This window comes from Uncinocarpus reesii, genomic scaffold, assembly GCF_000003515.1.
Source record: "Uncinocarpus reesii 1704 scaffold_4 genomic scaffold, whole genome shotgun sequence".
NCBI classification, from domain to species: Eukaryota; Fungi; Ascomycota; class Eurotiomycetes; order Onygenales; family Onygenaceae; genus Uncinocarpus; species Uncinocarpus reesii.
The window spans coordinates 1,907,254-1,919,981 of record NW_003052497.1 but is presented as its reverse complement, the minus strand read 5'-3'; the positions used below and the strand labels follow the sequence as shown (position 1 = coordinate 1,919,981).

Here is a 12,728-nt window from a genome sequence, read left to right as displayed (position 1 = left end):
GTTATTGGCGGGTGGGACACAGGTTCCTGTAAAAACGACTGTGTGACGCCACACCATGATGCAGCATGGAGTTCAATCGGAGAAAGGCCGAATCGACCATACTGGAGGACATCCTTGTGCGTGCCCACAATTATACCTCCAAGCCAAAAGGAAAGAAACTTGCGGGACTCGGTTCATCAGGATTTGAGCAAGTAGATGGTCATCCTCGACAGAGTCAAGAACAGCGAATGTAGATTGCAACCATGGGCTCACGACATTGCAAGGTATTCCAGGTTCATAGAATACACTTGACAAAAGAGAGCGTAGACCCCGTGCGTTGCAACTCAATGTCAATAGTTTGTCCAGCTCCGGCACTATCTGCTCCAATATAAAGTCAAGTGGCCTCTGCTCGGTTGGCTCTGATACGGGTGGCTTCAGCCTTTGCCTCTTATGAGTATCGGGTTTCGGGAGTGATGTTGGATTCTTTTTTGTATTCAACAAAGGAAGAAACAATGTTGAAGAGAGTGCCGCCAGGGTTTGGCCAGCAATGTTGTGTAGATTGCAGTATTCCGCGAGAAAACGAAGGGCAGTGGCGAATGAAGGTGCGGTAGTTGATGTATGCCAGAGGGGTTTGCGGCAGGAAAGCGTGAATTTCACCCTTGTTTCCAGAGCAGTCGACCAAGGTGATAGGAATTTTGTTCCCTCCCATGTCAGGTAAGCCTGCCATCCCTCACCAGGAGACAAAACAGCGGCCCACCATCTGGCTGCATCATCATCAACATCTCCTACATTTACCATAACTTCAGTTCGTTCGTCTTCCTTGTTGTCGCCATACTCCGCCCGCTTCTCAGTATAAGTCAGCTCGGCTTTGGGCATGAGCTCGACCCAACGCGCTGAGAATATGTAGCTCCACGCCAATATTAGCACAGAAATGTGATTGTCTTCATGATTAAACCACTTCTGATATGTTGGTTCCGGGCTTTCAGAGAGAGCAAGTCGTGTTGAGTGGTTGATAGAAACTGGTAGCTCAAGTCTTTTTTCCACACAAGGTATCTTGCATTGCCCCCGCGAAGTTCCCCAAATCGATGTGCCGGTAGCGTAGAGGCAATTATACTTATACTTCAGATCCAGACCATGGACCAAGGGAGGTAACTTTTGAACTGCGGCCTGCAGGTGGAAACAGATTTGGGGCAGGCTGGGTTCCTGTTGAGCGCGAGCGTGAAGCCTTGCCCAAATACAAAAGCCTTGTTCATACACGGTTCGGCTCCTTTCAGGACTTGGACGTACAGCATCTCCAGGCTTCATGGCGGATGGTGTTGCAACGGGATTGAGAGGTAGAGGCGTCGGCGTCTTTGACATGAGGTGTATGAACATAAATGGATATTAGTGGCAGAGGAAGGACAGCGGCGGTTGACGTCTGCTCTATGTCATGAGGACAGCAACACAATCACCAAGAATGAAGCTTTCAGGGCTGTCCCCGAACATAAACAAATCGATCGTGTCTGGCAACATGATTCGGATCCATTTGACCGTCATCGGCGGTTGGACCTACATTGGTACAACCAGCTCGGGACATTTAGTTAACTAGTTAGTTACCCCAGAACTAGTTGCCCTGTACCTCAGCAATTGCAAGCTCAGACCTCCGATTTCAACGCTAGCCTCAATCTCTGGAAGGTTAGTCAAGCAACGCGGTGAAACCAACACATAGCAGAGAGGGTCAGAGTGAGGCTACAAATCTCGAGTTGCACTGCATTCCGGATTTGGGGCCAAGAAAGGGGCTGCAAGCATTCATGCGGAATAATGTTGACTATTCCTCTTCTCCGTAGTTAGTTGCCTGCGTGGAAATATCAGTTTCTGAAGGCATTTTATTGGCGGGCCTGACGTCACATCCAAACCGGCTGTTCGTCTTCTTGATTCTTCACTTTTTTCCACGGATCGAGTCTTGGGTTGAAGCGGGAAGCATAGCAGAGAAAGTGGTATTTCAATGCCAACATTTGCCGGTCGAGCAGACACAGAAGTTTGCAGTGTTAGTTACTGGGACTCTCCCTGCTCTGCCTCCAACTACTAGGCTCCAACTATCAGAAGATTTCCCAGCACTTCTTTACCCGCAGCCACTACAGAGCTCGCAAGAGAGAGACACAATTGACTTTCGAAATCACGCGGTGGAAGGGGTTGATTGGTGAGTTGCTCAGTTAACGTCCGCCTGAGACACTGGATCAGGTCATCCTCTATCCGCCCACGCTTTTTTGCCACCAGCGCAAGCATCAGTTTCGTGATCGATGGCCCGCAGTAGGCATCACGAGCTCGACGTTGATTAGTATTTCTTCTCGCGATTTCTATCTCGTTCTTTACTAACTTGCGGCAATGGAACAGGCATCTGGGCTGAGGAGCAGGCAGTCTACCGTTTCCAGCTCTCGACAAAGCCATATACAGTCATTCCCTTTCGAGGCCGTATATATTTGCCGGGTGTGCCTGTGGGATGACCGCGTTGGGATTTAAAAACTGAAGAAGCTTGGAATGGCATATCCCGCTCCTTCATCCAAGACCAGTCGACTTTGGCTACTGATGAGGCCGTCGTACTCCGGGTCCTCATGCGGATTGGCATGTTCTTTCATGGCTATCCACTGCCTGGACCTTCAACTCCGCATTTCACACGAAAGATCTTACCGGATGCTACGCGTCAAGTCCATAAAACTGCATTTCTATGTGCCCGAAGATTACGTTCAAGCCTACGCCACCGGCCAGAAATATCCCGTCGTCGTCAATTTTCATGGCGGCGGCTTCTGTATCGGACGAGCGACGGATGATGCGCGGTGGGCGCGAATCGTCACGGACATCACGAACGCAGTGTTTGTAAGCGTGGAGTATCGTCTAGCACCGGAGCATCCGTTCCCAGCGGCCGTCGATGATGGCGTCGACGCCCTCCTCTATCTTCAGGAACATGCTGCCGAACTACACCTTGACATCAGCCGAGTCACAATCACCGGCTTCTCAGCAGGAGGAAACCTGGCATTCTCAGTTCCACTCCGCCTCCGATCCCTCTTTTCCGAACTTGACCCCCCCAGTGCGCCCAATGGCCTCCCCCCACCCTCTATCAACAACGACAGCCGTCCCGATTTCCTTCGTCACGACTCAAGCCATAAACTCCTAACCACGTCCACAGCCACAACCACCACCACCAAACTCGACCTCAAAATCGTCTCCATCGTCTCCTGGTACCCGGTCCTCGACTTTGTTCTTCCGCGAGACGTTCGCCGCAACCGCAGCGCCTTCCCCGACAAGTCCCTTCCCGAGTGTCTCACCAACCTCTTCGACGACAGCTACCTTCCCAACCACGCTGACCGCTCATCACCTTTTGCCTCTCCCATCCACGCACCGGGAAGCTTGCTCGCCGAAGCCTTGCCCACCGATCTCTTCATCTACATGTGTGAATGGGACATGCTTCTCCACGAGGGCCAGGAGTTCGTGCAGCATTTGGAAAAACAAGGGAAAAACGTGCGGTCGATGATGATTGAACAGTCGAAACATGCGTGGGATAAGTCTGTAAATCCGTTTAGGGACCAGGGGAGGATTGATGTGTTTTACCTGGCGGCGGCGGAGCATATGAGGAGGATTTTTACAGAAAGCCTTGACTCTTGAGGGACACTGATGGAAATGCTGATTTGTCCACGTTTTCTTTGCCGTTTCAACTCTAGTGATCTTATTTCATTTGCACTGCGGAGCGCATGGAAGATGCTTTTTGTGTTTGTTTTCGATTTCATAAGCCTTGATTGTTATGTATCCCGCCAGGGCATATTGATGCTTTCGGCGATAGATGTATGTTATACCCCCCAGAATATACAAGGAATATCTTTTATAAACTGAAGAACTATTTTTAATATTTTTTTCTTAGCTAGCTTTGGAACTATTTCCGCATAGCTACAATTCCGCTACCTTTCGAAGGTAAATTCAAGTAGATCTTCTCATCATAATGTGTCAGAATGTCCAGACCAGCCATCAATCTCTTTTCTCAGAGCCCCTAAGACGGCTCTGTTCAATACCTCCTCCGCATCCTACTCCATATGGCCCAGGTGCTTAGAGTCCAGGCTTTGTCCAAGACGGAATATCCACTCTCTTCACTAATCGCAAGTCGTTTGATGCTGCAGGGTTTCCCAAGCCGAAAACCTGAAGCATAGATACATCCACATTTCATCGATCACCATAGAACCCCATAACACCAGTATAATTTTCGCAACGTGAACGCTCCCAAGCCTTTTTCATCACAGAAATAGAAGGGGGCCTTCATAATTCGCCGTAGGTCAACGCAAACGTCAATAGGACAAAAGAATCATCAATGGCAATTTTGTTTCTGAAACCCCGACTCTTTTATTTTCCGGATCAATGGTCGTCCTCATCAGTCCCAGTCGCATGGCCAAGTTCGTCCTCTTCATCATAACCCCCATCAGTATCGTCATCTTCCTTATCATCATCCCTTAAACCCGGCACACCGCGCCACTCCACATAATCACCCACTAGCCACCGTCGGCTTCGTGGTAGATTGTAAGGATCAAATGGAAAATAAGCATCCATCTGGGAGCCTAGACTGTTATCCGCTCGCGTCTCGCGCTCAATCTGTCCAAAGCGGGAGTCCATCGAGATAGAGGATCGAAACGTGAAAATGCGGATGCGCTTGTTGGTCTCGAGCAGCGGGAAGACGTACATGAATCCAACATGATGAGCGATGCGGGCGAATTCGCGGACAATCGTGGGGGAGCAGATTTTCAACGGGTTGAGTTTGGAATGGATGGCTCTGTGGAGGACGTTGCTGATATCGGGGGGAAAGCGGACTTGGTCTAAATCAAGCTCGCTTTGCAGGTTGATGTCTCCTTCCTGGGCTGCCGTGGTAAGATCCCTCCAGCGGAAACAGAACATATAAAGAACCGCTTGGACAGTTGCATAGAAAGTAGCATAGCGGCGGAGGTCCGGTCCACGGCAGTTAGGCCCATACTCACTGATAAGGCTCTCTAAATGCGCGCATAAAAGATCAAACACATCACGCACAACTTCGCTAGTCACATGGGCGCCTCTAGCCACGAAGCTCGCGAGGTAAGCGGCAGCATATTGTCGAAGGACTGACGGATGTGACTTGCTGTAGATGAACTGTATGCAGACTGTCGCAAATCGATCGATCAAGATCGGAGAGGACTGCGAGTAATGGAAAAGTAGAAACTGGGAGTGGCGGGAGCGATATGCAGGGAGAATGATGTTCTGAAAGTGAGCAAGAAGAAGGTCTAAACTGTTCTCCTTGTCGTCTGAGCTACCGTGACTGAATGGACCAGAGTAGTATTCAAACAGCAGATCCAGCATATAATCAACTTTTCTAACGTTGTCTTTGAGTGCTTTGAATCGCTGCATTTCAGGACTAGTGCTATCGTCATCGCTGATAACACTTTCTTCATCATCCGAAGCATGGTCTTCTACAGCGAAAGCCTCAGCTGTGATCTCACGATGAAGCTTTTCTTCATCGTCATCTTCCAAGTCATCTAGGTCGACCTGAATTTGTACATCAATTTTGACTAGCTTCTCGGTGATTAGAGCTAGAATATCAGACCGCAGCTCGGGTGCATAATCAATCATTTTAATTAGATTGCGTGTAAATACGATATGCGATTTGGCCGTATCTGTATCGTGAGGGAAGCCGGACGAGAGGATAGGAGATAAGGTGACGCTTCCGGTAGGAATCAATTGGATGATATATTGGATTGCAAGATGGACTCTATCATAAATTTCAAAGTTGCGAACAGTGGAGTAACCAGGCAGCCTGCCAGCACCAGAAGGAACTGGATTAACAAATCAGTTAGTAACAAGATAAATCATGGACAGTACAATGGGAACTTACCTTCACAGAGATTGTTCACCAGCATTTTCAACACCGCAGTCAAATACCCACCCCGAGCCGCAGCCAAAGTACCTAAGAATCTGATGAAAAGTTTGACGTAGGACTCGTCTCTGCCAAGCCATTCACTTCGAAGGACCGCATGCACAAGTCCACTGCAGGTGCTATCAAGCGCTGAAACATTACTCAATAGACCTAAAAGATGGTTCTTCAAGGAGGTATGTGTAGGCAGATCATAAACCGGGGACCCATCCAGTTCCAGCGCCTTCGGATCGACCGAAAATATTTCCTTCAAACGATCGTACGCATCGCTATCCCCAACTAAATGACGTTGAATGGCGCGGCTAACTTCCTCTCGTACCAAAGCGGTACTCTTCTCGCGAACTGCAGCACCGTTATTCTCATGGATAGCTTGCACACCACCGGCTCCGTACGCTTTCTTATCAGGAATATCCATTTCAAACGTTACTCTCGCGCGCTTTTTACTTGGAAGAAGCGTTTCTATCGAGTCGGAGCCGTTGGAGATGTCAGAAGAGAGATCGATCTCGATCTTCTTGCGTTTCTGACCCATCGCCGCCGGGACTTTGAGGATGGATTTCGCGGGCATCGACATTGAGGGAGCCGACGAAACTGGGGTGCCGCTCGGGCAGGAAGAAGCGAATGTAGGCATCGTTCGCACCGTCCGGGCTATTAACATGTGGACAGTGGTTTTTGGGGCCGGGGGTTTCGCGTCGAGAGGTAACAAGGGGGAAACGCAAAACGAAGATTGGGCCGCGTCCGTGGATGGAGGTCTAAGCCTGACCCAGCTCAGCAAGTCGAAACTCGAGCGGGTAAAACCTCAGGTTCCACGACGGAGGATCGAATTGCGTGAACGGCAAAAGCGAGGGAAAGACTTAGAATGAAACGCTTCTGAGACGAAGAGGCGAAGCTGAGCTGTAGGTGGGAACTCCCGAAAGCTCAAAACCGAACATCCTAGGATCCAGGCAGAGCCTATTGTGATAAAGAAGAGACGATACTGTTAATGATAAGGAATAGTTGATTGGAACCTCACAGCCCCTCAAGAGCTCACGAATCCGCGTTTCTCTGATATCAAAAATCCCACAAACCCAAAATTTTCAAGGCGGTGAGTAAATATTACTAAGCTAAGTATAGTCACGTGGTGTTCTGCAGAGCTGGCAATCTTAGGTAAGCCACAACCCCGCACTTTAGTGGCGGTTAACGGGAGCCAATCATAGCGTGCAGAGAGCGACTTCTTGGCTTGGTGTTGGATGGGCCGAGCTCAATTTGAAACAGGGTGAAGGTTTGCGAGGGCGGTCCTGAGCTGAAACTCCCTAGCAACCACGAGGGAACGGACTTTGTACAGACATCTGACATACAAACTTAAGCCAGCTCTAATGCTAGCAATGTCGAGTTTGAATGGGCAAATTCCAATGGAGATTTCCTGGGTTTAAGGTCTAGATATCACCGATGACACGCGTACGATAGAATAGAATAGACTTCGGTCACTAAAATAATCTGCTATTCTTATTACAGTAACCATACCTGTATGGCAAATGATAGCACAAATACCTCCCCCAGCTCAACCATAAAGCAAACCGGTCATCAAATGGGGGGGAATCAATGTTCGTAACAAGTGTGAAAACCCATGAGCGCCGGAGAATAAAGAAATATATGGGTCACATCGAACTCGGACAACATTAACATTGGGAGCCGGGTGCGACTAACTGTTGAGAACCGCACACGAGTCGAGATTAATGTAATTGAATTGGCAATGCAAACCATTAAACAAATGATCGAGCTCAATGGGACCAGGCGATTTTTACCCGATCCGTGAATAATAGCTCTGATCGCTTTTCGATCCCGAGAAAGTAGGACAATGAGGCAACGGAAAGTCGTGTGGAACAATCAGATCCATGCTGCGCTCGCAGGCTGTTGTCTGCTCAAGTCATCCCCGAAGTAAGTCAAGTAGAGATCTTGAATTTCGAAAATGTAATCCTCCACTGCAAACTTTTTTAGTCCTTTGTGTAACAAAAGCTCTTCGTCCTCGTCTCGGATACCGCGCGTGAGCTCTTCCGCGACTTCATTAACCTGTTCCAACTCCCTCATAAATGGATGACTCGATTCGGAGAAGGTGTTGTACGGTTCCTGATTCACACGAGAGACGCCTGAACTGTGGAGAGAGATTGGAGGGAGGGTGATTTTTGGTGGCGCTTCGCGTCCAAGGTTCGGTTGAGATTTGGTATGCAATAGCGCTCGCTGCGGAATAGGGGGCGTGCCATCTTTCGACTGCGACGAGGAGGCCGAAGATCTCGCACTGGGCTTCGGTCGCTTCATTGAATCAAAGTAGGAGGGAATGCCTGGTTCAGGAGAAATCGGGGACTCATCGCGAGAAGAGGTGGCGGGGGATGTGATAGGGGTGTAGTTTGGGATATCGAGGTCATCGGCAGAGCGAGATGAGGAGGAGGATGAAGAGAGCGCGTTTGGGCGTTTGTTGATGGGAAGATCTGGGGCGGTGTATGCGAGAATGTTGGTGGAGGAGAGCAGTTCGACTGCTGGGGAGATTTGTGAACGATCAATCGTGCCAGGAGCAAATCTGACCTGACCCTCGCGAAACGGCATTGGTGCCGACACCTTGGGCCGCTTCTGGCGCTTGGTGAACGCCCTCATAATTGACGGTGAGTTCGACATGAGAGCGGGTTTTGCGGCTGTTTTTTGTTTGAGGTCGCGACTCAATGTGGTAATCTGATGAACAGTATCCTTCGCTCCGTTCCAAAGTCAAGAGTTTCCAGATTCTTTATTTTTTTCTAATTTTATCTTCAATGCAGGAGATGTTGTGGTGTGAATTTCGGGTATCGGCGTGTGTGCAGTTTCTGACCAACAGTTCTTTTTTTTCCAGTCAATACGTATTCCATACAAGGAGCGGAAGCGTGAAAGGCGTTTCTTTGGAAGTTTCCCCGTAAAGGCAACACTTTGTTCAAGGAATGGAGAGATCTTTTGGAATATTGCACAGCAATATCACCAGGTCATCTGAGTACCTGTGTCTGGCTGAAGGGACAGTCCGTGAGCTTCCTTAACCAGGCATCAAGCAGCAGGTTAGGGTGAAGAAAAGGAGCGACAACCAGGACGCTGGTGAAGGAAGATCACAAGAAAGGAAAAGGAGAAAGCGGTCATCCACCAGGCCAAAGGAGTGTGACCTGAAGAGAAGAATGAAGTCGAGATGACACTGGGAGCGACAAGAGGAAGAGAGATGAAAAAAGAAAAGGGTGGTGATGGTGCCATAAGGCCCATCACGGACGTGGGCCTGAACCTTCCTCGGGGAGGAGGCGTGTGGGGTGGCACAAATACGACGCAAAGGCTCTTCGACACCCTGGCACGCCCCTCTGCAGGGGGCAACCCGCTAGCCCGCCAAGACCGCAGCGGAAAGCAGCCAAACATCGCGAAACAAAACAGCCGGGGCGAGAACAGGGTGGGGCTTGGCAGGGCCACTGGTCCCACGGGTCCTTGCCAAGCTTTGCATTTGCTAGGCCTAGCTGGGACTAGTCGGTGTCAATGTCCGAAGAAATACAGGCCTTGTCACTTGATACACCGGCTGGTGCATGCTGATTCGCTGTCCTTGTCTTGATTTTCTGGGTCGGCGCCAACTGAAAGTTTATGCGCTGCGTGATTGGACAACCGGGGTAATCCATGGGATTGTCTGGTTTTCGATCCTCCAACAGTCGGTTCAAGTCCCAAGGTGGCTTCATGAGACCCCCTCCACCCTCAGATGCATGTGATTGCTGTGCTTGACGGGCGCTTAGAATCTTTCTAGAACTCGAGGTGTTTTCAAAGCTTGTGATTATAGGGCTGCAAACACTTGCATTGTCAACTACATACCTAACTACTGGGACCACAAGCCCTGGAAAATCCCTTTATCCCAATGCAATAGTTTACCCCAGGCCCACCATGCCAGCAAACGCGACATGCATCGCGCGAGTCAGATGCTACCCTCTAATTGAACACAACCGGCGTCCTGTCCTTTTGATCCCTTCACACTATTATTTGCGGGACATGTGAGCGATGTGCTTGGATACGAAACATCAACGTCTGAGGCAGGCATATCTGCCATTCATATGCCCACTAATGTTTCGATCAAGATGATGAAGGATCTCCTGTCTGTCGATCTTGTAGCAAGCCTCCATGGTATAAACGGATGCGTTGATCCCTTCCGTCCTGAACGGACACACTGATGCCGGATTGGATGTACGTACGGGGTGCCACCAACATTTTCTTCCAAAGAGAAAAAAACAAAAAATCAAGCAACAATGAAAAGGCAACCATCAAAGCCGTGTTAGGCAGGAGTACCGTAAACGCCCTCCCGTTCAACAAATCAAATTTTAACCCGAGGGGCGAATTGGTTGGGGGCCCCGTCCCGGACCTGCATCTTGCTCAAAACTTAGTCAACACATGGGTACCTGCGGAAAAAGAAAAGAATGTTCGAATCCCCTCAGGCTTCAGCTTTGACCCCGTTCATGTCGAGCGCCACATGGTGATCGCGCGTTGCGACGGGGAATTTGTGAATTCATGGGTTACATTATTTATAGGAACTTAGCTGCAACTCCCTTGCCCATAATGGGATTCGGAGTGGATATCTTGACATTCCGTCAACACCTGGACGCGACGTGCTTCGAGATGACCATGATAACTGCAATCTGTCTGAGCTATGCGGGAACAGTATATTGTGACTAGTTGGTCAAAAATTGACATTATAAAGCTTCAGACAAACGGTCCTGGAAGCTGGGGTATTACCACCTGCAAAAACTTTTGGCCTCCTTCAGGCGTGGCTTTTCTCTCTTCTCGAGACTTCAGCAAACTCCTATAACCCAGACTGTAACCCACATGGCACAAAGTAGAACATGGAAATCAAAGGGTTGTTATGGGACCAAAGTGCCTTCAATCTTCCTCCATAGACTCCCATCCATCACCTCCAGCCGGTCCATCCCCTGCGTTCATCTCCTCATCATCGTCATCAGAATCGTCACTCACATCTTTGGCAATGCCCACCAGACGTTCCTCCTTGGTTTCATCAATATGCGCGGAAGCACCAGGTCGATCTGCAAATGCCCGGCGAACGGCTGCGTTGGTGGATGTATCCCACACTTGGACAACGCCTTTGCTTCCAGCCACAGCGAGGCGGAAACTGACTTCGTTGTCAGGAGCGAAGGTTGTGGAGAAGACTTTGCCTACTTCGAGCTTTCTCGATACGACCATGCTTGGCTTGTTGTCTTGGATATTCCATAATTTGACTTGTTTGTCGGTTGACCCGGTAGCGATGAAGCCTGGGATACACGGGTTGACATCAAAGGCGGATACCGATGAATCGTGTGCTTGCAGTGTCCAGAGGGGTTTTACCGATTCCGGGTGTGCTGATGCATTTCGGATATCGTGGCAGTATACCATGCCGCTGTCTGTAGTAACGTAAAAGAAATTCGGATCATGAGGATCCCATCGGACATTTTCGACGTCACTGTCCACATTGAAGCGAGCAGCTTTGGCTTCAGGGGTTCTCATATCAGCTGCGACAATCGTTTTATCATAACTCCCACTCAGGAGAATGGTAGATTCTTTCGGATGCCAGTCCAGCGAGCAAATCTTATCTTTGTGATTCGAATAAGATTTGGCACATTTCAAGGTATTTAAATCCCACAGCTTGACGGTTTGATCCGCCGATCCGGACGCCAGCAGGTTGCGGTGCTGTTTGTTGGCGGCCAGAGCCAGTACAGAATCCACGTGGTAATGGTCGTTGGCCTTCTTCGACTTCTTCTTTTTCTTCTTAGAACTTGCGTCGTTACTCTCTCCTCCTTGTCCAAGGATGGCATTTGGGTACATGCAATCAACCACGTCAAGATCCCAAATCTCAATATCAGGCTCCATCGTACCGACCGCCACATAGTTTCCGTGCGAGCGATTTTCGGATCCCCTCCCAACAGGCATATCCAACCATTCCACACATAGTGGTATGGCGGGGAGCATAATATCATGGTGCACGTAGAGATTGTCTTCCGCGTCCTCGTAAACATATACTTCCAGGTGGGCTACCTCATCTTCAACTTTGCCAGCTACTATGAGGTTGTCTGACGGCAGAATCTGTAACTCTTCTCTGTCGTTATCTTCATCTTCGCCTTCGGGCACCACAAGATAAGGATCTTCCTCGTGCGGTTGATGATATGCGAGCGATTTAACATTGCCGAACATTGTGACCTCCTCGCCATCTTCGTCCACGGGGTCGCTGTCGTAATGTTCCATATCATACTCCTTCAGCTCATCGTCATCGTCGGTCTTTCCCGTACTATTATCCCGTAGAATTAGCAAACTAGAGATTGGACTTGTATACCCCCAGCCAGGTCTTTAAAAAGGGATTCTAACCTCTTGGTGGTTTCCTTGCCCTTCCCTTTCCCTTCAGCTTTTGAGGAAGTTTCAGCCTTTGCATTCCCTTCATCCATGTCCATATCGTCATCCTCCTTCTCTTCCCGGGCAGCCTTCAAATCTATTTTCGCGTCCTCAAGCTGCACCCTCGCCAGTTCAGATATTCTGTTGATTTCATCCTCGTCCAGTTCATATTTCTCAGGGAATTGGGCTGCCACTCCACGGCGCACCCAGGCGGTGGCCGTTATCATAGAAGTCATTTTACGAGGGCTGTAACCAAGCTCGGGCTTGTTTTGCTGTATGTCAATTGTCGGTTGAAATTGAGCGAATAGCGCTTGACAATCGTAATTTCACGATAACACTGGAACGGCAAATGGAGGACTCTCGAACACCAGGGAAATAACAAATGCGACAAAATCTTCCAGTCTCTCCGTCGACACCTCGTCCTCGGTCCTTCGTTACCAAATTTCAA

At 49.3% G+C, this 12,728-nt stretch overlaps 5 protein-coding genes across 5 annotated transcripts in view; 1 reads left to right on the top strand and 4 right to left on the bottom strand.

Moving 5' to 3' along the window:
• Positions 1-2,356, bottom strand: part of UREG_06779 (uncharacterized protein) — a gene marked incomplete at both ends in the record, with an annotated part of 2,930 nt that extends 574 nt beyond the window's left edge. The window contains 4 exons of the mRNA XM_002583766.1: positions 129-872; positions 1,267-1,401; positions 1,431-1,527; positions 2,336-2,356. Coding sequence (XP_002583812.1) covers positions 129-872; positions 1,267-1,401; positions 1,431-1,527; positions 2,336-2,356 — 997 coding nt within the window. The remainder of the gene's footprint in view (positions 1-128; positions 873-1,266; positions 1,402-1,430; positions 1,528-2,335) is intronic.
• Positions 2,357-2,592: 236 nt separating this feature from the next.
• Positions 2,593-3,618, top strand: UREG_06778 (uncharacterized protein; the record flags this gene model as incomplete). Its single annotated transcript, XM_002583765.1, has 1 exon — positions 2,593-3,618. One exon carries the CDS (start codon positions 2,593-2,595, stop codon positions 3,616-3,618), a length of 1,026 nt encoding a protein of 341 aa, XP_002583811.1.
• A 738-nt stretch (positions 3,619-4,356) lies between these two features.
• Positions 4,357-6,524, bottom strand: UREG_06777 (uncharacterized protein; the record flags this gene model as incomplete). Its single annotated transcript, XM_002583764.1, has 2 exons — positions 4,357-5,798; positions 5,858-6,524. 2 exons carry the CDS (start codon positions 6,522-6,524, stop codon positions 4,357-4,359), a joined length of 2,109 nt encoding a protein of 702 aa, XP_002583810.1.
• Positions 6,525-7,759: 1,235 nt separating this feature from the next.
• Positions 7,760-8,542, bottom strand: UREG_06776 (uncharacterized protein; the record flags this gene model as incomplete). The annotated part of the gene is made up of 1 exon (XM_002583763.1): positions 7,760-8,542. One exon carries the CDS (start codon positions 8,540-8,542, stop codon positions 7,760-7,762), a length of 783 nt encoding a protein of 260 aa, XP_002583809.1.
• A 2,241-nt stretch (positions 8,543-10,783) lies between these two features.
• Positions 10,784-12,516, bottom strand: UREG_06775 (uncharacterized protein; the record flags this gene model as incomplete). Its single annotated transcript, XM_002583762.1, has 2 exons — positions 10,784-12,179; positions 12,257-12,516. 2 exons carry the CDS (start codon positions 12,514-12,516, stop codon positions 10,784-10,786), a joined length of 1,656 nt encoding a protein of 551 aa, XP_002583808.1.
• Between the last annotated feature and the right edge of the window lie 212 nt (positions 12,517-12,728).